The following is a 23,220-nucleotide window of genomic DNA, read 5'->3' on the forward strand; positions in this document are numbered from 1 at the left end:
GTCTTCTACTCCAGTCAGTGACTCCATGACCTGAACATTGTGGAGCTCCAAGAGTGACCTCTGTGGGGCCTGTGAGAATTCCACTTACAGCACATAAATGACCATATATGGCCTCCACGGTCACGATGTTCCTGTTACGTAAAGGCTCCATTTGTGTGCTGAAAGTGAGTCGAGGGGTCTGTCGTGAAGGCGATTTGCCTACTTGACGTCACGCAATCATTTCCAAACGTGGGAGAATAGCCCGGTTTATGTCAGCAGCGACCATGCGACCATTTGAAGCCAAAATACGATATCGGGTATTGTGTGCTCCAGTAGTATAGCTTAGTTGCGGTATTACCGTACAAACAGTTCGTTTAATTCCATAAAGATGACTGTAATACACTTGGAAAGATATCAGCTGTGTACAGAATTGTACGTGGTAGAACGCGCGTGAATCGGCGCCATGCGTCACGTGCAATGAATTATGTGGCGGGTGTCGCAAATGTCAACACGACGTCACTGTAACAGCTGCGGCGTTACATTGGCCCTATTGTACTACCTTCCAACGTATGGGGGGAAACGTCTGCCGTTCAACTGTGTGTTTTATGAACCGAGTCCTGCGTGGGAGCTCTATAAGAAGTGCAGCACGTATTTGGGCAGTGTTTTTACCGAGACAGGGAAGCCTGCTCAGCCAATCGCGACGCACCTCCGATAAAATCCAACCAATACTGATGTCCACTGGAGAAATGTTCTTTCTTATTGGGAAATTACTCACCACAAGTCGTCATTTCCCTTGTGGCGCCGCGTTTGTTTCGACCAATGCAGAAACCGGAAACGTTACCACCAATTACAATGGAGGGATTGATCGACGAATCATATTGGTCCATTGCAACCCCCGCTGAGCTTCCAGCCAATGGGATGACGAGAAACACAGCTCAGGACTCAACAGCTTGTTGTTCGTGTATCGCTTCGCAGCCTGAGCTAGGGGGGAAGCAACCGCGTCGTTGAATGTGAGTATAAAAATGTCATTTTTTGCTCGGAATCACAGCACAAGTGTTGTGGGTTCAAACGTTCGCGCCCCCACAAGCAGGAGGCCGTGTGGATGCCAGAAGATGTCCGCTTCGTCGCGCTAACGAGTAGCCTCTGAATTGAATGGCAGCGGCACTCAGCTTGTTTTCGCACTGAAGAAATGTGAAGCTTGTGAGCCTTTGTCAAACACCCAATATGAAGTCAGTCATTACAAAAGCTCGGACTTCCATTCAATAAATGTCACGTATAATGTCGTTGATGACTATCAAGCTAGTTCAGCCAATGTTGACACAAGCGTGGATGTTAGCAGACGCTTTAAATCTCCATACGGGAAACAAACTAGCTAGCTGCTCGCCTGTTAGCATGTTGGCTAGGTTTAGCTGGGGGAACAGAGAGTGCAACGCCACCCTTCTTTCTCCACCCCTCTCAGACACGGCGCGTTGTTTAGCTCGAGTTCGGGTGGGGATTCGACGGAGGTGCAACTCCGTCCGTGTCCCCAGTTGGCGGTCCTTGGCAGGCGGCTCGTCGGGGAAGCGGTGTAAAGTTAGCAGAGCTAGCTGAGCTGACATGGCGACGTGACTCACTGGAGCTCAGAGCGGAGCGGGAAGAAGAGCTCCAGTCATTTCTCGGTCACAGCCGCCGAAGCAGCCGCTCAACGTGAACGTTGTGAGCTAACCGACTGAAGACGAGCCGCGACTTACAATCGCGGCGAAGAGTCGAGTGTGTTAGCTTAGCGCTATTATTAGCTTCACGTTACTTGACAACTTTGTTTATTATCGCAGTGATCCACAAGCTCTCGAGCTGGACTTCCTCAAATAACCACAAAGATGAAGGTGAGTTCATCAACGAGACTGATGCCATCAATCAATCATACTCATTGCACTTAAATGTTTCTAACAAAAGTGCGTTTGTGTGTGTGTGTGTGTGTGTTTTTTTTTTATACAGGCAGCAGACGAGCCTGCCTACCTGACAGTGGGGACAGACGTAAGCGCCAAATACAGAGGGGCCTTCTGCGAGGCGAAGATCAAAACGGTGAAGAGACTGGTGAAGGTCAAGGTAAGATGGCAGGTCACATGGCTGGTTAACCGAAGTCGGTTACATCAAGTCGAAGCCAACATGGCAGCTGTCATGTTTTTACACACACTTATGTGATCGTGTCGTGCGACCGGCGTGTTGAGATGAGTTTTGCTTTGTTTGTACCAAGTATGCGAAGGGTTTGTCATACAAATATGTTGCTTTGTTGTTAGCACACCCTGGACTGGTGGGCAGCCAATCACAGGGCACGTATAGACAAACAACCATTCACACTCACATTCATACCGATGGATAATTTGGAGTCGCCGATTAACCTAGCATGTTTTTGGAATGTGGGAGGAGAGAACGGGGAGAACATGCAAACTCCAAAGGTGGAATCGAATTCGGGTCTTCTAGCTGTGTGGCATGCGCGCTAACCACTCGTCCTGAAATTGAAGTCTTAGGCTACTAGCAGGTTGGCGTGTGTAGCATTACGTGTCTTCCCTTTTTGTATTTTTCTATCCAGGTGACTCTGAAAGGTGAGAGCGCCAGTCAGGTGGTCCATGATGACCAGGTCAAAGGGCCACTGAGGGTAAGTGCCGCAAAAGCAACTACACCGATAACGATGTTCTCTAAGTGTGTGTGTGCGCTTGCAGGTGGGATCCACGGTGGAGGTGAAGACCAACGAGGGTTTATGTAGCGAGGCTGTCATCGGTAAGCTGACAGATGCCAGCCTCTACACTGTTGGTAAGTTCAGTTTGTCAACCAGTTTGCGTGCGTTTGCGATGTCAATCAATCAATCAATCAAATCAAACAATGTTGTGATGTTTTTCAGTGTTTGACGATGGCGACGAGAAGACACTGCGTCGTACGTCTTTGTGTCTGAAGGGCGAACGACACTTTGCAGAGAGCGAGGTGAGTCCCCTCGTGTGCGAAGACGCTGCTCCTCCTCTTGCTGCTTCTTGATCTTCAGTCTTCTCCTCAGACTTTGGACCAGTTACCGCTCACCAACCCGGAACACTTCGGCACTCCGGTCATTGGAAAGAAGTCCAATCGCGGCGGACGGCGAGCCTCACAGGCTCTGTGAGTGTCGGAGATGAGAAAATAAAACTTTATTTAAAAGGAGAGCGATGGCACTGACTGTCTGCTGTCCTTCAGGGCCGACGAGGAGAATGAGTCTTCGTCCAGCGAAGATGACGAGGAGGACCGCAGGAGGCTGAACGATGAGCTCTTGGGCAAAGTTTGCAGCATCAAAGCGGACAGCGAGCCTGGCTCCTGGTTCCTGGCTCTGGTAACGCAAACAATCCCGCAGCAGGAAGGCACCTTCCTTTTTTTGTGTATGTGGGGATGTCATTTTGATCATGTGACCGCTTCTGTAGGTCGTGTCTCCCAGCTGCCACGATGAGCTGGTCGTGAAGAAGGATCAGTGCCTGGTCAGGTCTTTCAGTGACTGCAAGTTGTGAGTAGATGATCATCTTGTCGTCTCCAGGCGTGGAGATGACATTGCACTCATTTCCTTCCTGTTTGCTGCAGTCACACGGTGGCCAGGAGACACGTGCACCCCCTAAATTCCATCAACATCAACAAGTCTGAGCTTTCCAACACACACGGTGAGCCTTTTTTTCCCCCACAATGCACCACAGCATCTTCATTCTTCATTCTTCATATACCTGCTCTACTTCCACTCCAGGCTTTGGCGCTGCCCAGATGTTTGCCAGACGCAGGGAGATTCCTGACGTTTGGAAAATGGACATGAGTCAAATATTGGACTCATCCTCCAGTGACGATGATGGTGACCACGAACAGCAAAAAGAGAGTGAAGACGACGAGTTGGACGAAGAGAAGAGGAAGAAGCTCATCAAGGAAGAGGTGAGTGCACAGAAGCTATTTTTGTGCATAGGCATAGCAAGAATCGACATACTTTTGTATTTTTGTGTGTATAAGCAGCCAGAGGAGGAGCCAGATCCAGAGGAGCGGGATCACTTCCTGCAACAGCTCTACAAGTTCATGGAGGACAGAGGTGAGACCTCATGATGATGATAATGCTGCCCGTTTGTTCAATTCTTACCGTGCGTGTTTACGCGCTTCAGGGACGCCCATCAACAAGCCTCCGGTTTTGGGTTATAAGGATTTGAACCTGTTCAAGCTTTTCCGTCTGGTGTATCAACATGGAGGCTGCCGCAAGGTAACGTTCCCATGCTGGTGCTCACTAGCCTCCCCTTACAGTACAATGACTGGTTGTTTGTGTGTGTCAGATTGAGAGTGGCACGGTATGGAAGCAGGTCTACATGGATTTGGGCATTCCTGTCCTCAACTCTGCTGCATCCTACAACGTGAAGACTGCCTACAAGAAGTATGTTTAATTATTTATGTATGCAATGAATGTAAACAAAAGAGTAATATATAAGTACAGTAAACCTCGGATATATCGGATTCAATTGTTCCCACTGGTTTTGTCCGATATAAGCGAAATCCGTTATATGCGTATACCGGAAAATGTCCGTTTTACGCATATATGGGATTTATATCCGGTATATGCGTAAATGGGATTTTATCCGTTATAAAAAGGCACTTCCTTGACTATGTTTCCAATGTACCTGGACGCGCAGGCAACGCTGCAAATGACGTCGTATAGCGGCCTGTCACGATTCGACGAATCGGAGCGCCACGATGCGGCCATCCGATATATGCGAGGGAAATTTCATGGAAATGCATTGGAACGGGACTGGAGATTTTGTCCGAAATAGGCGAAATCCGTTATAAAAAATCCGATATATGCAATGAATTTTTATTGGAAATGCATTACAGAAAAATTGGTTCTTTTTTTTTTTTATCTGTCCGTTGTGAGCGAATTTCCGATATATCCGAGTCCGATATATCCGAGGTTTACTGTAATACTGATCTCAAAACCCCCGTCACAGGTACCTGTACGGCTTTGAGGAGTATTGCCGCTCCGCCTGCATCACCTTCAGGACTGTCCATCATAACAACCCCCGCTCCCCCAAAGCGCAGTCCATTCCCAGGCCGACGAGGCCCGAGGTCGGTGTGGCCACACCGAAGGAAGAACCTCCGGAAGACAAGGACGTGCAGGCGGAGTCAGAGAGTGAAAGTGATAAGGAGGAGCTGAAGGAGAGACAGACGTCGCCGAGGGTGAGACGATGAAACCGTGACAACCACACCCTCCCCCCGACAGGCCCGCTGTCGTCTTTTGCTAACGATCTTATCTCGTGTACCGCTTAGGGGAGGCGGCGATGCGGCGGCGTGGCGACCAAGATGGACATGCCCGTCAGACCCGACAAGGCAGCTGAGGAAAACAGCGATGAGCCCAGGGAAGCCAGAAGGCGCAGCAACCGCCACCTAGATGAGTCTGAGAGGGGCTCAGATGAGGATGACGAAGAGGAGGATGGAGAGGATGAAGATGATGACGACGACGAGGAGGAGTTGGACGAGGAAGAGGAGAATGAGCTCGAGAGGAGGCGGGCACACAGGTTAGCCTTTCATTGATTTGAGGTAATTTATATGGTTGTGTGCTGAGACGTGTCCTTGGCGTGTCCTTCAGAAGTGAGGACGACGACGACGACAATGGCGACTCTGTGACGGGGACGAAGGTGAGGGTGAAGTACGGCCGAGGAAAAACCCAGAAGATCTACGAGGCTCACATCAAGAAGACCGACATGGACAACGGCGAGCACTTCTACTTGGTGCACTACTACGGCTGGAACGTCAGGTCAGTGCGCACGCCAGCGTCACGTGCACTCCGGTCCCACGTGCACCCGCTAACGTGCGTGCGCTCCGCAGGTATGACGAATGGGTGAAGGCCGACCGCATCATCTGGCCTTCGGAGAAAGGAGCAAGAAAGAGAACCCGGAAGAAGGTGAAGGTGAGCGGCGGGATGACATCACTTCCTGTGAGTTTGCTCAAACCGCCATCTTGACCTTTTTTAGAACAAAGAGGAGCCAGACGAGGACAAGGCGATCGTTCCGCCGGCTATGAAACCCATGGGAGCCAAGCGAGGTCGTCCTCAAATCAGGACTACGCCCACCAGCGCAGCCAGACGCAAGACGCCAAGTAATGAGGGGCGCACCAACGGAAAGGGCGTCCGGACGGAGCCCAGCATGGCCAACGGAGACAGTAAGCGACGTGACCATTGTCCATTTGATCACATGGTCAGCAGCAGGAAGTGACATACTTGACCGTTCATCTCATCCAGATGTGTCCCGCGGCCGGAGGACCAGGAGGGCGTCTGGTATGTACGATTCAGACCCCGCGTCCAACGGTAAGAACCCCCGCCTCCTTACGTCAGCTGACACCTCACCCGCAAACTAACATGGCCACCATTCACCCTGCAGAGGATTCTGGGAACTCCTCGGTGGACAGCGAATCGGAGGAGCCGCCGGACAAAAAGCCGTCTCCATGGCAAGGGAGGCCCATCAATGCTGGCCATCACGAGGGGGAGCAGGAGCCTGAGGTGAAGGAGGAGGAGATGAGTGAGCCTCCCGTCACGCTGCCATGTCCCAGCATGCTTCAAGAAGATCCCCCAAAAGTCGTGAGCCAACCTGAAGGGGTGGAGCAGCCACCACAGGAAGCCGTCCCACCGAATGAACACATGTCTGTGGCCCAGGAAGTTGTCTCCAAGGCTCCGTCGGCCACACAGGAAGTGCCTGTCCACTTGTCCCCTAAGCTTGAGAAGCCTCCGGAGGCATCCCCTCCCCCACCGGAGGACGCGGAGGTGGAAGACGTCAAGAGTTGTCCCTTGTCGCCCCCGAGACTCAAAGTACACAGGGTCAATGCTGACACGCCTCCTAGAATCTCCCTGTGCACCTCCAGCCCTGCTCCTCTCTCCCCCACGATGGCACATACTCCGCCTCGCAGCATCCTGAAGAGACCCGATGAGCCCATGGTGGTCCTGCACTGCCTCCCCACGCAGCACCTCCCCACAGAGCCTCCCGCCGCCGCAGACTCCGACACAGACTCTGCCAGCGAGGAGGAAGAAGAAGAGGAGGAAGACAAGAAGCTGGGTCCTGACAGAAAGCAGGAAGAGGTCACGCCTGCCTCCCCCAAAACTTCTGCAACCCCACCCAAGATGACCACTGGAATTACTCCCAAATTCCTCCCTTCGCCGCTCCGCGGTAATGAGGCAGGCAAAAGCGACCAAGTGGTGACGAAAGAGGAGGAGGAGGATAGACAAGTCGGAACACCTCCGCGCTCTCCTCATGCCCTCGTCCCCGCCCCCAGTGAGGAGCCACAGATGGATCCCGAGGCGCTGGTTTGTCACGAAGTGGACTTGGACGACCCGGATGAGAAGGAAAAGCCCGCCCCTTCTTCGGAGACCCCCCTGCACCCCTTCCTCCAAGTTGCCGTCTCCAGCTCAGCCCACTCCTCCGAGGAGTTCCACACAGCCAACCACAGTCTTGAGCAGGAGGTGGCCCGTGTCGCCGGCAGAGAGGAGGAGGACGAAGAGGATGATGATGAGGAGGAGGATGATGATGATGACGCACACTCGAGTCCCAATTTTGACGGATCACAGGAGACAAAAGGTGGGTGTTACAGTAAACCTCGGATATATCGGATTCAATTGTTCCCACTGGTTTTGTCCGATATAAGCGAAATCCGTTATATGCGTATACCGGAAAATGTCCGTTTTACGCATATATCGGATTTATATCCGTTATAAAAAGGCACTTCCTTGACTATGTTTCCAATGTACCTGGACGCGCAGGCAACGCTGCAAACGCTGCAAATGACGTCGTATAGCGGCCTGTCACGATTCGGCGAATCGGAGCGCCACGATGCGGCCATCCGATATATGCGAGGTAAATTTAATGGAAATGCATTGGAACGGGACTGGAGATTTTGTCGGAAATAGGCGAAATCCGTTATAAAAAATCTGATATATGCAATGAATTTTTATTGGCAATGCATTACAGAAAAATCGGTTCTTTTTTTATCTGTCCGTTGTGAGCGAATTTCCGATATATCCGAGTCCGATATATCCCAGGTTTACTGTACTACATTCCCCCCAAACCGCCCACATGCGGGCCCGGGTCGTTGTGTGTAACTGTAACCTTTAACCTCTCTCAGGTCAGAAAAGGGTGACGGACAGTCAGTGTACAGTCAGCCCCTCGGCCAAGAAACAAAAACGAAACCACAAGCGAGTCAACACGCCCGCCAAGGTGGACAACAAGAACGGCACAGGTGAGCCGACGTCCGACGTCGCCGCTCATGTTGTGAAGTCACTTCCTGACACGCCTCCTCTCCCCCAGGCCACAGCAGCGACAGCGAGGACCAGTCCCGTCTTTCGTCTCTGTCCAAGCCCAACAAGTCTCCCACGCCGCACACCAAAGACACCAAACACAGCTCCGCATCGCCGCATCGCACGTATAAGTGGACCTTCCAACTCGGTAACACAATGTTCCCCCACGTACAGTATTTGTAGTAGTGTACTTTTGAAGTATTGGGCAATTTACTATGATGCGTATAATTGTAGTAATGTCAGAGGACACGGATAAGCCTGTGGGAGACTAGTTCTCACGGATGTGTGCTTTCATGTCTGGTTCAAAAAACACCAAATTATCTAGAGGGGTCTGACTGCTCACTAAATAGAGCAACTACGTCGTTAAGACAACACTGATCTTTCCTGCAACGTTTTCTTCTCTGGCGGACCACGTGCATGAGGAGTTATGTCACCTACTGTATAGAAGTGGAAGGACAAGCTACATTCAAATTCCATTTTTAATGTTCTTATAAGGGAGGGCCAACAGGTAGCACCACTAATAAATGAGAGGTTTAAATGAAATAAGAGAAGATGGTAGCTGTCAGGATGACGGCTAGTTCAGGCGTTTGACTGACATCTCTTCCTCAGGCGAGCTGGATAGCATGACAAGCAGCGAGAGGATCTCCTTCCTGCAGGAGAAGCTGCAGGAGCTCAGGAAGTACTACATGAGCCTCAAGTCTGAGGTGGCGTCCATCGACAGACGCAGGAAGAGGTTAAAAAAGAAGGAACGAGAAGGTAGGCGGAGCTAAGCGTGCCCTCGCTCCTCACGTCAATTGTGCGCTAAAGCCGATTTATGTTCGTTTCGTCAGTGTCGGTGTCCAACACAACAGCATCCACCTCGTCAGGCTCCTCAGACACAGGAATGAGCCCGTCGTCTGCCTCGCCCACTCAGAACACTGTGGCTGTGGAGTGCAGGTGATGACACGCCCACCCATCCTCGCTTGCTCGGCCATGCCCCCCCCCCCCCTTCTCCCAGAGGAACCCCCACCCACCGCGGAGCCACAGTTGACAAATGTGATTTCAAACATGGCCGGCCGAGGACCGTCGACCCCTCCCCCGGTAAGAACTGACTTCTGTTGAGACGTCCAGCTTCTACGAGCACTTCTCTCCTCCTGCTCTCCCCCATCCAGTTGGGGTCAAAGGTCAGCTGCAGGATCAGAGGAGCCCAAGCAGTGGTTTATGCAAATGAGTTATCTGCTTCAACAGTCATACAAAGTAAAAAAAAAATATTTTTTTTTACTTTTATATGGTATTAGAGTTTCTATTTTGGTTAAAAAAAATGGTAAAGCATTTTGTGTTGAACTACAATTTGGCAGATAAAATGGTTCCTGACTTCAGCTGGCTTCTGTGCCACTCCACTTCCTGTTTCTGAACGCTCCTCAACTTTTTGTACATAAGATGTGAGCAGAACAACCTTGTAAAGAATGATTTATAATATTTTTAAGAGAACACTTTGTACGCTGTTTGTTAGCTGCAATGGTGTGGCGTGCACATGCACTCCAGGCCGAGTAGCACCGGTTTCCAATAAAGTTTTTAAATTTGAATCACAAAGTGTGGTGGTTTCAAGGTCTGCATTTTCCAAACAGTCTTTCACGTAGACGGCAATTAACTTGGTTTTACTTTTTACATTAAACATTTCCGATGTCTCAACACAAAGAAGATGAGAGTCCAGTCTGGTCTGATCCAGTTCAGCGAGGCTGACCGAGCAGACCAGCTTTAGCAGCCAAAGCCTCATTCTGCTGGATGTGGTATTCCTGGAACCGCATGGAGATCCGCTGGGTCATCTTCAGATACTTTTGAAGACACATCTCTGAGCAGTTCGACTGAGGAGCACAAGTTAGTCATGTGACACGTGCTTATGAGAAGAAAAAACATTGCTGCTTGTGGTCGAAGACTTCTATTACCTCTTCGGGCCGGATGTCTCTGCTGGTGAAGTCTTTGACGCAGTCCATGAAGCAGTTCTCTGTCACTTTGTTGTATGTTCCCAAAAACTCTTTGAACTGAAACAGAAAGTCACATCACCGTCATTATCACATAACTTATAGATATTGTTGTTGTGGAATGTGTCGCATTTTCATATTTGGCTGTCATATGAAAAATAATCATGCTCAAAATTCATCCTATGGCACTTGCAGGGTTGACTGACATCTAGTAAATTTGAGGGCACATTTTCCCGGAAATACTGGTTACATTCCAAAACTTGTGTCTTCCAATAATTTGTGTACTGGTTTTTAGAAAAATATGGTCACCAAGACATAGCAGTTTGTTTACCTGTTTGATCTGATCAGACTCTGACACCTGAACCGCCATGTTTGACAACCTGAGCACAAACAGACAAGAGAAACACACAGGGTCATGTGGGCAATAGCTAACATCGCTAAATGCTAGTTCAACAAATTAGCTTCAGTTTCCGTCCTAATTCGTATACTGTTTGTTATGATGCCCGACACAATCCTTCATACAATTATTAATAAAAATATTTAATCGCTAAATGGACGCCAACACGGCACAAATAAATATATAGTCCTCTCACCTGAAACACCCAGACTGACGGAAAGACGGAAGAATGTACCGGAAGTGTGCCTACAAGTATTTAATAGATATATTAAGAGTATAAAAATATCGGGCCAGATCGCGAGTAAGTATGTGGGAACATGTTGTTAATATACCTCAAAGAATAAAACCTAAAATAATTTTGATAAAGTTATCACTTCATCATAAATACCAAACTGTACGCTAATGAGGTTCGCCTTCCGGGACGCCATGTTGGATGCCGCCTGTGACGTCATCCAAGGAGACCGCTCGTGGTTTCGACCCTGGAAGAAGGAACGCATGAGTGAGATTAGTTATTATTTATGCATATTTATGGTATTCAATATGCAGTATACTCAGATAAGGTAAATACTTGATTTTTACATACATACAATACTTTAGATTTATACATATTTTGTTCCACGTTTGATTGACACATTTTTAAAATTATAGCTATTTACTTTATATTATTATATATCATATATATTATTATAATTATGTTTTTATACCATCATTTATTATATTTTTATTTACTGTATTTAGTTAAATTATTATTATTTTTTAGTTACAGCAACATACCAATAAGTGATGCTTATAGAAAAAATGTGTATGCAGTTTTGTCATTCGGGTGCTGATAAAATACACAAAATTGTTTTGTTTTTTTTTTATCACAAATGTTATGCAAGGCCACACTGGCATACTTTATTGTCAAAGGACGCACAATGACACAAAGTCAAACAACCATTGGATGGTAATTTTCTCTTTTGTAACAACATCAAACAGAAGAGTTGAAAGACATATTAAACACATCATGAAATACACATATCATAGACCCGTGTGGGTGTACCTAATGTTGTGACCAGTAGATAACATTCTCATTTCCAGATTTACAAAAAGAGGAAGTGGTTTCTTTAAATTCACAACAGTCCTCGTTCCACAGTCGTCGAGTGCTTTCACAAACACTTGAGGACGTAAAAGTTACAAGAAGTCCCCCGGGGACAGCTGCACAGCGTGCCGATACGTGCACCTTTCCGCACAGCGCACGGCTCCCCCGCATCGCACTGAAATTATACCAAGGAATGGAAGACACAAATTAATACAAATAAGTGGGACAACAATGTATACATAAAATACATTTTACATTTTGTAAAAGGGCTCACATAGAGTAATATTGGGGGAAATATACCAACATTTTGGAAAAATAAAAAAAGAAACAAAAGAAGCTATATTGAAGGTAACACTGAAAACAACTACATCAAAAATTAAATTAAATTAAATTAAATTCAATTCAATTCAATTTTGTAGTTGTGCACCAAGAAAAAACAAAATACATTAACAAATACAATTCCATTGTTAATTTAACATAAAAATGTAATTTCATTGTTTAAAGTTTTTATTAGACATTAATATTTTCTTTTATTGACTTTTGCACCAAATTCAAAAGACAAGACAAGACACCAGCTGAATAAAAAAATAAAATAAAATAACTAATTGCATTATCAGTGAATTTAAATGATAGAAGCGATGTAGATGAAGAAACAAATAATATAATAAGATTACTATTAAATGAAAAAAGAATATAGGAGCCTATCCCAGCTGTCTTCGGGTGAGAGGCGGGGTACACCCTGGACTGGTGGCCAGCCAATCACAGGGCACATATAGACAAACAACCATTCACACTCACATTCATACCTATGGACCCTCGTGAGGAAAAGCGGTAGAAAATGAATGAATGAATGAATGAATGAAAGATAATATAGTAGCTGACAGGACACCAGCTGAATAAAAATAAAATAAAAAGGCCATGTTCATGAGTAATACTTACAGACGGCAGCCAGCCAAGCTTCTTCTCTGAGGGAATCTCTTTATTCCTCAGCTTCTCCAGGACTTCTTGTAAAGCATCAATCTGCATTCAAAATGTATATAAATATATGATCAAACACACTCATATCCCACTTTCATCTCACCAGATCTTTCTCCTGTTGTCTTTTCAGTGTGAAATCCACCGAGCGTGCCTCCATGGAGGCGTCCTCGGCCTGAGCCAGCCACAGGAAGTCGGTGCAGCAGCAGGCTGCAACGGCAGCAGCAAGAAGGAGGGCTCTGGTGCTGACCATGGTGCCGTTGTTGGGAAAGAAGACGTATTAGTGAAGGTTTCCTGGAGCATATTTCATCTTTATAGGGGCTTCTGACATCATCGGCATCTGAAATATTGATGGAGACGGTGACCTGGGCCACCCCGATCATCACCTTTAGATGGTACATTGTGTCCATTGGATGTATTTGATGAATAAATGGATGGGTGAGTCATTGTGACCACAGCCAATATGTCTTTTCATACGTCCTGACGTTTGCTGTCCATCCTGCATGTCCAATAGGACAAATAAAGCAGGTAGCTGCCTGGTTAACCTGCATTGACACCAATCTGTAATCACCATACAATTTCCGCTTGCTGGAATAACTGAAAAGCAGTAGCGTCTATATAACATGACATCACCACCGTTACCTATTATAGCTTTATATCATAATATGGAGCTATCTTTTAAAAATATATATTATTATTATTAGCAGGATTAAAACTGAACAGGTGTTATAGTACCAAAACATGAGGTACACTTTCACAGTATAATGACGTTCAATACAAAAGCTGTATAAGAAAATCATTTTATGCAATTCAAATGGAAACAAAAATAAAATAATCCAAACAAAATCATGCAGTGTTATATAAAATGGTTATTTTATCTAATGTGTGTCTTTGAAAGGCAGATGTTTAGATACTTAGATATATTCTTTAATATTTAATCCAACTTTAAAAATCAACCATGAATACGTCGTTCACTACCAGTCTATTTTGTTATTGTAATAACTCCATTCATCCACACGAGGGCGGCGTTTTCTTTTCAGAGCATTTAAACACGCCGATCAAGAGTCAAACCGGAAGTGTACTGTTCGGTTAGCCTGCTAGCAGGGAACAGTCGTCGTAGTCTTCACTTTAGGTGTTCGGCAAGTGCAAGAATGTCCGAAAGAAAAGTATTAAATGTAAGTATAGAGCCAAAAGATCCATTTGTTAGAAGTAGCCGTGAGTGAAGTGGGGGTGCGGGGACTACATAATAAGCTAGGTTACTTTTAACTACGTAAGCCAGGGTTGCTCGTGTACACTCATAAGAATACAACAAATGTATTGTTGTTTATAGAGTTTATTCACACGTGCTCTCTTTACTTTCTCTTTACAGAAATACTACCCCCCGGACTTTGATCCGGCCAAAATCCCCAAACTTAAGCTCCCTAAAGATCGACAATATGTGGTCAGATTGATGGCCCCCTTCAATATGAGGTCAGTGAACGTCTGTGCTGGAGATCGATTGAGAACATTTGTAAGAGTTTTTTGTTCTGTTGCAGGTGCAAAACATGTGGCGAGTACATCTACAAAGGAAAGAAGTTTAACGCTCGTAAAGAAACCGTCCAGAATGAACTCTACATGGGACTCCCCATCTTCCGTTTCTACATCAAATGCACTCGCTGTCTGGCTGAGATTACATTTAAGGTGATGTTTTACTTGAAATCTGTGCAGAGTGATGTTGCAAATGCTGAAAGTGTCCACTTTAAAACTCTTTATAGACTGATCCAGAGAACACAGACTACGCCATGGAGCATGGTGCTACCCGAAACTTTCAGGCAGAAAAACTCATTGAGGAAGAGGAGAAGAGGGTCCAAGAAGAGCGGGAAGAGGAGGAGCTGAACAACCCCATGAAGGTAAACAACCAGCATCACAAGCTGAGGAGGAGAGAGTCTTGATGGTTTCTGGCTCTCCTACCAGGTGTTGGAGAACCGCACGCGGGATTCCAAGATGGAGATGGAGGTGTTGGAAAACCTCCAGGAGCTGAAGGATCTCAACCAGAGGCAGGCTCAGGTGGACTTTGAAAGCATGCTCGGCCAGTACAGAGAGATGGAGAAGAGAGAGAGGGAGCGGGAGAAAGAAGAAGATGAGCGGGAAACCAAGTGAGTGAGGATGTTGGTTGTTTTCTGGTTGTTTTTTTGCTGACGGAGTGTTCCACAGAGACATGTTGGACCGAGTGCTTGTCAAAAGACTGCGAGACTCTGACTCTGACAGTGAAGAGGAGAACAGCAGCAGCAATGTGGAATCCAAGAAGTCCAGCTGTGATAAACCTACAGACATCCTAACAGCGGACAAACCCACTGAAACACAAGTATGTATGACCACTGACCTGCTGCACTCATTCTCTCGCTGTGTCTTCCAGCACAAGACGTGTGCTCCAGTTCTCAGATAAAAAATGCTCAAGGCAAACAAGCACCTTGTTGAGTCTTTGTAGTGAAATTGAGATCTACGTATCCACTCTTCCATCTGTGAATGACGCTGGGACTAGGACAAGCAGTTGATGTTTGCTAAATACAAGGATGAAGAGTCTTGAACCAGTCATGATGTGCTATATATATATATATATATATATAGTGCTATATATATATATATATATATATATATATGGACAGTTAATATGGTACACATTGTATGGTCATATCACCTCGTACTTCAGCGCGGGACAAAAAATTACAAAATTTAAAAATTCAAAAAAAAAAACTTGCATTGTACTTGTATTAAGTAACTTGTATTATGGAAAGCAGGAAGTGAACAAATGTAACAGTTAGTGATTGTAAAAGTACCAGATGGAGGGGTAGGATTTAATAAGCTTTGCTTCTTCCTACTCCTGTTGGACATGTGGAACTGTGAACTGATTATGGGATGCACTCAATTGGAATCTGATGCATGTTCAAATGAAATTAAACTATTACCATTTTTTGTGAGGGCTATAGCATCAAAGTAGGTATTTGCTGTGAAGTCCGTTGTTAGCTAGCTCATATTAATGTGTGTTCTCGTGCTAGCATGCAGAGAAAAGGGAAAGATGTGTTGATGTTTCACATAGGATTGTGAATGATGGTCAAAATAAAAAAAAAGTGCAGTTCCCCTTTAAAATTTCCCTTTAATGCATAACCTCCTTCATGCAACAAGGCGAGATACCTTTTCACTTCCTGGTTGTTGCAGAGCATGTATTTAAATGGCAAAGAATGCAGGCCAAGTGCTTATAAAAAGCCACCTGTTCCTGTTGTGCGTTTCAGTAGAGTTGCATCATACGTCTTTGTGCCTTTCGTGCAAAGAAACAAAGAAGGTAAAAGATGGAGACAGTTTTGAATGAGTCCTCTTTGTAAAATATAGTAGTGTACTTTTTGTGAAATCGACTTGTAATGAGTCAAGCGTTCCTGCATTCTTTCTCATGGCCATAATAGGGCAACTCCACTGTTGGTCAAAATGAGCTTTCATTTCACCTACAGTATCATGTTGTGTCATAGAATATAACAAAATTGTAATTATAGTTTCTTTTTGCTTGATGTTTGCAGACGACTTGTGTGAAGAGAGCCAAGGTGGAGAGCTGGGAGAGGAGCGTGGGCACACTGGGTGGTAAGGGCTCACTTGGATCCCTTGTAGTACGCAAGAAACAAGCAGTCAACATCACCACCAAGCCAGTGCAGAAGTCAGTCACAGGTATGTCATCATCAGGTAACCATAGATTTAGACTTACACTTAGATTTAGATTTAGACTTATTGGACATTATACAACACGTCTCTCTTGCTCTCTCACCTTTCGACAAGATTCAAAGAAGTCGGTTGCCAGCACCAAAGCTCCTCCCATCGCAATGCAAAACGGATCGTCCTCTCTCGGCTTGCTGGGTGCTTATTCAGACAGCGAGAGCAACGACAGCGAATGAGGATAAAACTGCCGTCCGGTGGAGTCGATGACTGATGCAGAACAATGTGCTATTTTGTACACATCAAGTAAAAGCATGTCATTACATAAATATATTTTAGTCCTTACTGTGTTGACCTTTTGTGCATGCAGAACATTTCATTCAAACTAAGGCTAGAGCTTTAGGCCAGAATAATTTTTTTATCCTCACAATTTAAGTTTTGTATCAACCACCAAGCATACATTTTTATTGTTTGTATTCATATTAAATTCTCCCTAAAATGTTTTTGTCCTGAATATTATATATGTATATATTTGTGTTTATATATGTGTATATGCGTGTGTGTGTGTGTGTGTGTATATGTATATGTGTATATATATATATATGTATATATATATATGTATATGTAGTGTATTAATTATATAGTATATATGTGTGTATATTTATATGAAATAGACTTGTTAGATTTTCAATGTTTTAAAAGGTTTGCAATTAAAAGTAGAACAAATGTAAATTGTATAAATTACTTTTACAAGCATGACCTTTTTGAGACTTAATTTTTATTTGTATTACAGGCAATGTAAAAAATACTGTAAAAATGTGTATTGATTGGGTTTGGCATTGTTAAAATGATTTGCAGTTGCAAATATTACAAGTTGGACAATTTGGGATAAAAATTAAATATGTTTATTAAATGTATTTAAAAAATGTATTTTTCTTTGATAATACAAAATGAAACGATTTGCAGTTAAAACTATTGGGAAATTGTTATATATTTATTACACTTTTACATGCGGGGCCGTTTTGCGACTGACGGTAAAAAGTGTAACACCTTTCCATACCAATTTGCAAACTGTTATGTAGAATCCCCTGCACACGCTCGTTTGGTAAACTTTAGTGAGAGAAAACGCACAATATTCCAAAAACGTAACTGCATCAACCTCAGAAACATAATAGAAATGTATAAAATAATTATATTAAATTGGTTAATTAGATTCATTGGTCCGGTATTTCTTTAAATAGAGTACAAAATAAGAGACAGAGGTGGTTCTATAAAAGTCGGCCCATATAGGAAAAAAAAACACCATGCCGCTCCTCCCCTTTAAACCAGCAGTTGTATGTTGTCTTAATCGCCGACCACTACTGTGGCCAGCCAGCCAGCCAGCCAGCCAGGCTAGCAGTCTGACCTACGAGCTGCCAGATATTGCCTTGCAAACAATGGTTACATTTCTGACTTGAAAGTTCATTAAAAGACGATAGATGTTGAAAAAATGTGGATTTGAGATCAGCGGAGAGCCATCAATGTGAAGAAAGAGGGTGAGTATTCAAAGAAAGTAAACTCGTCCACGACGCTACGGAGCTGGCTACCTTAGCTTAGCTTAGTTTAGCAGACAGCTAATTGTTAAATGTGCTATTCTCAGTTAACTTGGTGTTGATTCATGCGTCAGTCAATTGTATTTCCAGCATTTAAGAATGAATTGTTTCTTCCGTATCCACATGTAATAAACAATGTAAATGTAAAGCCTAATAAGCTCATGCTGAAATGTGCTCATTGGAGCTAGCAAGCTAACACGCTGGACCCTCAGTTTCGGTTTCGATTAGGACTACAAATTTGTTGACAAAGAGTATTCTGATGTGGTTGTTGTGTAGTATAAATGCATGTATAATGTGACCGTGAATACAAGAGTTGTATAAACTACCTGGTACCACATTGGTAATTAACATATATTCCACTACGTTGCCAGATCCATGGCAAAGTGGCTGAAGGACTACCTGAACTTTGGCAACCGGCGTGATCCACCGCAGCCCCCAAGGCCCGACTACAGCGAGAGCGAGATCCTGCGAGCCTACCGAGCCCAAAAGGAGCTGGACTTCGAGGACCCGTACCAGTGCTCAGACAAGGAGCAGCAGAATGGCGGTTACGACGGTGCCAAAGTGAGCCTACCCCTGTTCCCTGCCTTTGATTCCACCTTGTCTAATGGTCCCGAGGTACGGCATTCATTTTTTACAGTGTGGCTTTTAAGTGACCGGTGCTTCTGCTGTTTTCATCCAGAATTCTGGTTCATTCAATGCCGTATAACCTCAAATGGTGGCTTTTCCCCCCAATGGTCAATGAAAATACTTTTTTTTTTTTTACAATATTCTCACAACCGACTGGCAAAGTCTCAAAGATCGACAACAGTCGGCAACGATGGGTTGGTGACTAGGGATCGACAGATGTTTTTTTTCGGGCCAATACCGATTTTTTTCCATCACCCTTAGCCGATGGCCGATATTTGTGGCCGATACTGCTTTTGCTTCCTCCATTTACATGAAAAAATGACAATGATAACAAATATTACAGGTCCATTACAATACTATGGGACTGAATTGCCAATGTTGCCATTAAAGCGGTGTTGGTAACAGCTGTACATATTAGCCTCCAACTACATCAATTCTATAGCTCCCTAATTCCAACGGTAGGCACTTTTAAAGATGAAGCATTCAGCAGCATTCCTGGTTTTCAGACCCACAAACTAAACTATATTTTCAAGCACGTTATTGCATACACTTGGCGTTCATGTTTCCTATTTCAAAGCCGGTGGCAATATTTCAACTAAGTTTAACTGTTAGAGGCTAATTAAAAGTTGAAAGCGTACGCTTGTTGCGATTCACCACTTTTGCAGTGTGGGAGGGGTACCGTGTGTGCTGCATGGTCCTCCGGCAACACAAAGCCGCCCGACGGATGCCTGTCTGTAAATCATGCGGCGGAAAAATACATCGGCAAACCCACGCGGGTATAAGTAAAGAACGCAAATATCGGCCGGCCAATGTATCGGTTGATCCTTATTGGTGACCCCTGATATAAAGTTGAATAATCAAATTTTAATTTGATTAATTTTAATTTAAGTCACATTTTTTATGAATTCAGGCACTTTCTATGCCTCATAAGGGTGGCAGGGTTATGCTGGAGCCTATCCCAGCTGACTTACAGCGAGAGTTGGAGTTCACCCTGGACTGGTCGCCGGCCAATTGCAGGGCATTTACATTTGTAATGTACTGTTAATAATGCACAATGGTGTATTATTTATTTGAATACGCATACAGTCGATATTACTTGGTTCTAGACCCAACCGTGATAGGTGAATTCCCTCAGAGTAGGATACTTATCTATAAAACAAATATTTTCATACTCTGCTCATAAAAATTCGGTTTGATTTTCTAAAGACAGTTTTAACACTATTTGAGCACTCGGGACATGAAATAACAACCCTACAGTCACCTTTACACTCCTGTTACACAATATAGAATAATAATGATAATACAATAAAAATCTGCTTAGATGTGCATAATTTTTGACGGATAGGCCGTATTTTACCACAAACGGCATGATTTATTAATATATTGTTTAAAAAGAGTGATAAAGGGAAGCTGCAAAATTTGAACAGCAATGGAGACAAGGGATGACTTTTGCAATATTTCATCATCAACTATAAAGATTTTCAAATAAAGTTCACGTCTCTAATGAAATCCGCCTGCAACTTGCTGCAATTGACTGAAAATACATCCTCCCCCAGCCATTACTGCGAAAATGTGGTAGATGGCATGTTGGCTTCTTATCTTGTGCAAATATGTGGATATTGAGATGGGAGGGATTGATTACTTGTTAATAAAATGAAAGGGTATCTGTGCAGGTCAAAGTGCTGTCCCCCAAGCACCGACTAATTAAAGTGGACTCCCAGGAGTTTGGCCATTGCAAGAGTCCGCTGAGTCCTGTCCCTGTTCAAGAGGAGCCTGTAAGAATGATTTCAAATCCATTTTTGCCCCAACTTTCACACGTTTTGTGACCAAAAAATGCAAAAATATCAAAATATCTCTCTCCTCGTCTCCAAGGTGCTGCCCTCCGCCCCAGTAGCGCCGGACGCCGACACAAACTACTCCGACCCGTTCGACGTGCGCCCAGACCCACGGACCCGGCCCAGCTGGGTACCCAAAGCCTCCCCATCGGATTGTTGCAGCTACATGGAGCCATTTGAGGCTCAGCAAATTATTTCAGGTGAATTATCAGGTTTGAGGGAAATGAGTTAAGAGACCATGGAGGTTGTTCAATGATAAGAAGCGTTATTTGAAGCGTTCACATTTAGAATTAGGAACATGAGGTGTGATGTCATGTCTGGATTTTCCTGTGCAGAAATGCAACGTAACAAGTGTACCAGTCGGAGCGTCGGCCAGCTTTACGACAACCCATACGAGGAGCGAACCCGTCAGCAGGCCCGCGTCGCGCCAACGGCGCCGCAGCAGCATGCCGCACACAGGCTTGACGCTGGGCTTTCCCCCGTCAGGGAGAGCAGGCTGCCCCAAAACGACGAGCGGCCTGCCGACGAATACGACCAGCCGTGGGAATGGAAGAAGGATAACATCTCCAAAGCTCTCGCAGGTACTTTTTAAATCATCCCTCTTTGAAACGCGGGCCTCAAAGGCGAGTGCAAACCCGCTGCTTCTCTCTGATAGTTCAGTTCGAGGGTGCAGAGAGGGAGCGTTCTCGCGTGCAGCCTGAGCAGAGCAGACTCGCTAAGAGCGGCGGCTCGACCACATCGGTGGACTCCAACAGTCTGGCCTGTGACGCCCTCCCCCTCCTGGGAGAGAGAGTAGACCCCTTTGTGCCGCTAGAAAGACAAGTGTGAGTAGCAGGAATAGATTACACTTGATTTCTTTACTCGGGCATAATGGCTGCAAAATATTTGGCCACAAGATCATCATTTCAACAGACAAAAGTTGCAGACAAAGATGACCTGAAATGGCTCCTTAAGCCCAGAAAAGTGATGCAAATGAATCAAAAGGGGCCCCAGTCAATAGATAAATAATTTTGCTATATAATAATGCGACAAATTGTATTTAGATCATTACGAGGCAGAGGAATAGACTGTATGGGTATTCACTAGGGGTGTGAATCTCAGCACTGCCAGCGATACCATGCTTTAACGATACATGGAATTTTCTGGCAATACGATAATCATTTAGTTCAAATCAATGCAATCCAATATGATATGGTGCAATTCAACATGATGCAAATAAGCAAAGGGAAAAACTGGAATTCAGTATGGTCCTACAAAAAGGATTTGGCTTTATTGCTTCTAGGCACTTGGCAGTAAATTCAACTAAAGTGCTGTTTGTCTTTTATTTATTTATTTATTTTTTACTATACACCACTTCTTGATCATTCCTTTTGCCATCTTTAAACGGCAATGACTTTTCAAAAACAACTTTCCTCAGACTTTCACATTCACAAACGCCAAATAATAATGGTGCATTCAGGGCACCTGGGGAACAGCATATGGAGTGAAGTTGAACATTAATAAAACGGCGCTTGCATCAGATTTTACCGATACCCACAAACGCATTGTGATGAATCTAGATTTCCCCTGGTGAATGAGCCGATGCACGCGCATCGATATATCGATTATTTTCCACACCCTTTGTATTCACGATACATCCTGTTTGCATACTGGTCGACTTCTACAGCTGGTACCATGGAGCAATGAGCCGCTCCGAGGCCGAGACTCTGCTGACTCTATGCAAGGAAAGTTCCTACTTGGTGAGGAACAGCCAGACCTGCCGCAATGACTACTCTCTGTCACTCAGGTACACACGACTTTGTGGTCGATTTAATGCTTATTTATATCTACACCATCATTGCTTCTGTGGTGTCCTGTGTGCTCTGATTGTGCTTGGTTGGCTTCCCAGGAGCTGCAAGGGTTTCATGCACATGAAGTTCACTCGCTCCGCTGACGGATGCTTCATTCTGGGGGAGAACAGTCCGCCCTTCCCCACCATCCCGGAGGTTATCCACTACTACACCACACACAAGCTGCCCATCCGAGGGGCCGAACACATGTCCCTGCTGTACCCCGTCATCGTGCAGACGCTCTGACGTCCGTTGCTACTGAAAACACCACATTGCTCCGTATTTACTGTACCAGCTCAGCACCTCTTCCCAAAACACAGGCAGCTACAATCCATCCCAGTGCCTCCAGTCTCCTTTTCTAGTCTTTTGGACTTTTACAGCCACTACAATGTGTCTTTGGCTTTAATTAACAAGATAACTTTTTCAAGACCCAAAGTAGATCCATTATGGTGCTTCCCATCCTGTAGGTATTAGCAACCCATGTAGATGACGTCTTAAAGGCACAGCTGAGGGTTTTTGAGGCCTGTGAATGTTATAAAGGATGCCTGCAGCCGCTCAGGCAAGCAGGACAGCTTTAGTAATGTGTTGAGTCTTTGTGATCCTGACCTTTTTTAAAATACAAATAGCTTTGTTCTGTTTTATAAGATTTGAAAATAAAAGTTGTTGTTTTTGAAGGAGGCCCATTTTGTCATGTTTTATGGAAGTCTTCTGTGGTTCTCTGTGTTGTTATCTCCTTCCTCCCCCCACAGGTGGGCCATCTGACACCTTAGCAACCAGTAGACTACACCTGACGGACAGGTAAACACAGCTTCACTTAAGTGCAAGATGCATTTATCCTTTAAGGAATGTATTAATTATAGTGTTCTCTGCACTGGAACAGGAGTGCGCCATCTTCATTCTGCTGGAATAGACTTCACGCATTTTGGCAGGTTGTATTGTGAAATTACGGAATACAGTTTTGTTTTTACAT

The 23,220-nt window shown here is 44.9% G+C and overlaps 5 protein-coding genes across 11 annotated transcripts; 3 read left to right on the forward strand and 2 right to left on the reverse strand.

Annotated features, from left to right (window-relative positions):
* The first annotated feature begins 872 nt into the window (after positions 1–872).
* LOC131140417 (AT-rich interactive domain-containing protein 4A-like) lies at positions 873–9,840 on the forward strand. Of its 4 annotated transcripts, none has more exons than XM_058090827.1 (25): positions 873–989; positions 1,791–1,841; positions 1,954–2,064; positions 2,549–2,614; positions 2,679–2,769; positions 2,858–2,937; positions 3,008–3,105; positions 3,181–3,313; positions 3,402–3,481; positions 3,556–3,632; positions 3,713–3,891; positions 3,967–4,042; positions 4,113–4,207; positions 4,278–4,375; positions 4,944–5,172; positions 5,263–5,510; positions 5,582–5,749; positions 5,821–5,902; positions 5,967–6,153; positions 6,233–6,298; positions 6,372–7,559; positions 8,104–8,217; positions 8,286–8,423; positions 8,885–9,031; positions 9,106–9,840. In XM_058090827.1, the coding sequence occupies exons 2-25, from the start codon at positions 1,836–1,838 to the stop codon at positions 9,213–9,215; spliced, it is 3,867 nt and encodes a 1,288-aa protein (XP_057946810.1). In that variant the 5' UTR covers positions 873–989; positions 1,791–1,835; the 3' UTR covers positions 9,216–9,840. The 4 variants fall into 4 exon arrangements, with proteins under 4 accessions (XP_057946810.1, XP_057946813.1, XP_057946812.1 ...); XM_058090830.1 differs by having other exon boundaries at positions 5,821–5,896; XM_058090829.1 differs by having other exon boundaries at positions 3,970–4,042.
* Positions 9,841–9,897: 57 nt separating this feature from the next.
* Positions 9,898–11,073, reverse strand: LOC131140420 (mitochondrial import inner membrane translocase subunit Tim9). Of its 2 annotated transcripts, XM_058090835.1 has the most exons (5): positions 10,966–10,984; positions 10,830–10,879; positions 10,568–10,616; positions 10,201–10,296; positions 9,898–10,119 (listed from the first exon to the last, which is right to left on the reverse strand). In XM_058090835.1, exons 3-5 carry the CDS (start codon positions 10,604–10,606, stop codon positions 9,985–9,987), a joined length of 270 nt encoding a protein of 89 aa, XP_057946818.1. In that variant the 5' UTR covers positions 10,607–10,616; positions 10,830–10,879; positions 10,966–10,984; the 3' UTR covers positions 9,898–9,984. The 2 variants fall into 2 exon arrangements, with proteins under 2 accessions (XP_057946818.1, XP_057946817.1); XM_058090834.1 differs by having other exon boundaries at positions 10,830–11,073.
* Positions 11,074–11,548: 475 nt separating this feature from the next.
* Positions 11,549–15,255, reverse strand: cart1 (cocaine- and amphetamine-regulated transcript 1). Of its 2 annotated transcripts, none has more exons than XM_058090833.1 (4): positions 15,052–15,255; positions 12,796–13,029; positions 12,654–12,734; positions 11,549–11,889 (listed from the first exon to the last, which is right to left on the reverse strand). In XM_058090833.1, the coding sequence occupies exons 2-4, from the start codon at positions 12,940–12,942 to the stop codon at positions 11,782–11,784; spliced, it is 336 nt and encodes a 111-aa protein (XP_057946816.1). In that variant the 5' UTR covers positions 12,943–13,029; positions 15,052–15,255; the 3' UTR covers positions 11,549–11,781. The 2 variants fall into 2 exon arrangements, with proteins under 2 accessions (XP_057946816.1, XP_057946815.1); XM_058090832.1 differs by having other exon boundaries at positions 12,796–13,054.
* yju2 (YJU2 splicing factor homolog) lies at positions 13,717–16,954 on the forward strand. Its single transcript, XM_058090831.1, has 8 exons — positions 13,717–13,864; positions 14,059–14,159; positions 14,225–14,369; positions 14,444–14,578; positions 14,643–14,824; positions 14,883–15,033; positions 16,238–16,382; positions 16,491–16,954. The coding sequence occupies exons 1-8, from the start codon at positions 13,841–13,843 to the stop codon at positions 16,604–16,606; spliced, it is 999 nt and encodes a 332-aa protein (XP_057946814.1). The 5' UTR covers positions 13,717–13,840; the 3' UTR covers positions 16,607–16,954.
* Positions 16,955–17,677: 723 nt separating this feature from the next.
* LOC131140726 (SH2 domain-containing adapter protein F-like) lies at positions 17,678–22,926 on the forward strand. 2 transcript variants are annotated; one of them, XM_058091403.1, is made up of 8 exons: positions 17,678–17,902; positions 18,331–18,520; positions 20,260–20,361; positions 20,459–20,621; positions 20,757–21,002; positions 21,077–21,245; positions 22,088–22,207; positions 22,310–22,926. In XM_058091403.1, the coding sequence occupies exons 2-8, from the start codon at positions 18,335–18,337 to the stop codon at positions 22,494–22,496; spliced, it is 1,173 nt and encodes a 390-aa protein (XP_057947386.1). In that variant the 5' UTR covers positions 17,678–17,902; positions 18,331–18,334; the 3' UTR covers positions 22,497–22,926. The 2 variants fall into 2 exon arrangements, with proteins under 2 accessions (XP_057947386.1, XP_057947385.1); XM_058091402.1 differs by having other exon boundaries at positions 17,679–17,902; positions 18,331–18,574; positions 22,310–22,925.
* Positions 22,927–23,220: the final 294 nt, after the last annotated feature.

Source organism: Doryrhamphus excisus, chromosome 13 (genome assembly GCF_030265055.1).
Source record: "Doryrhamphus excisus isolate RoL2022-K1 chromosome 13, RoL_Dexc_1.0, whole genome shotgun sequence".
Lineage (NCBI taxonomy): Eukaryota > Metazoa > Chordata > Actinopteri > Syngnathiformes > Syngnathidae > Doryrhamphus > Doryrhamphus excisus.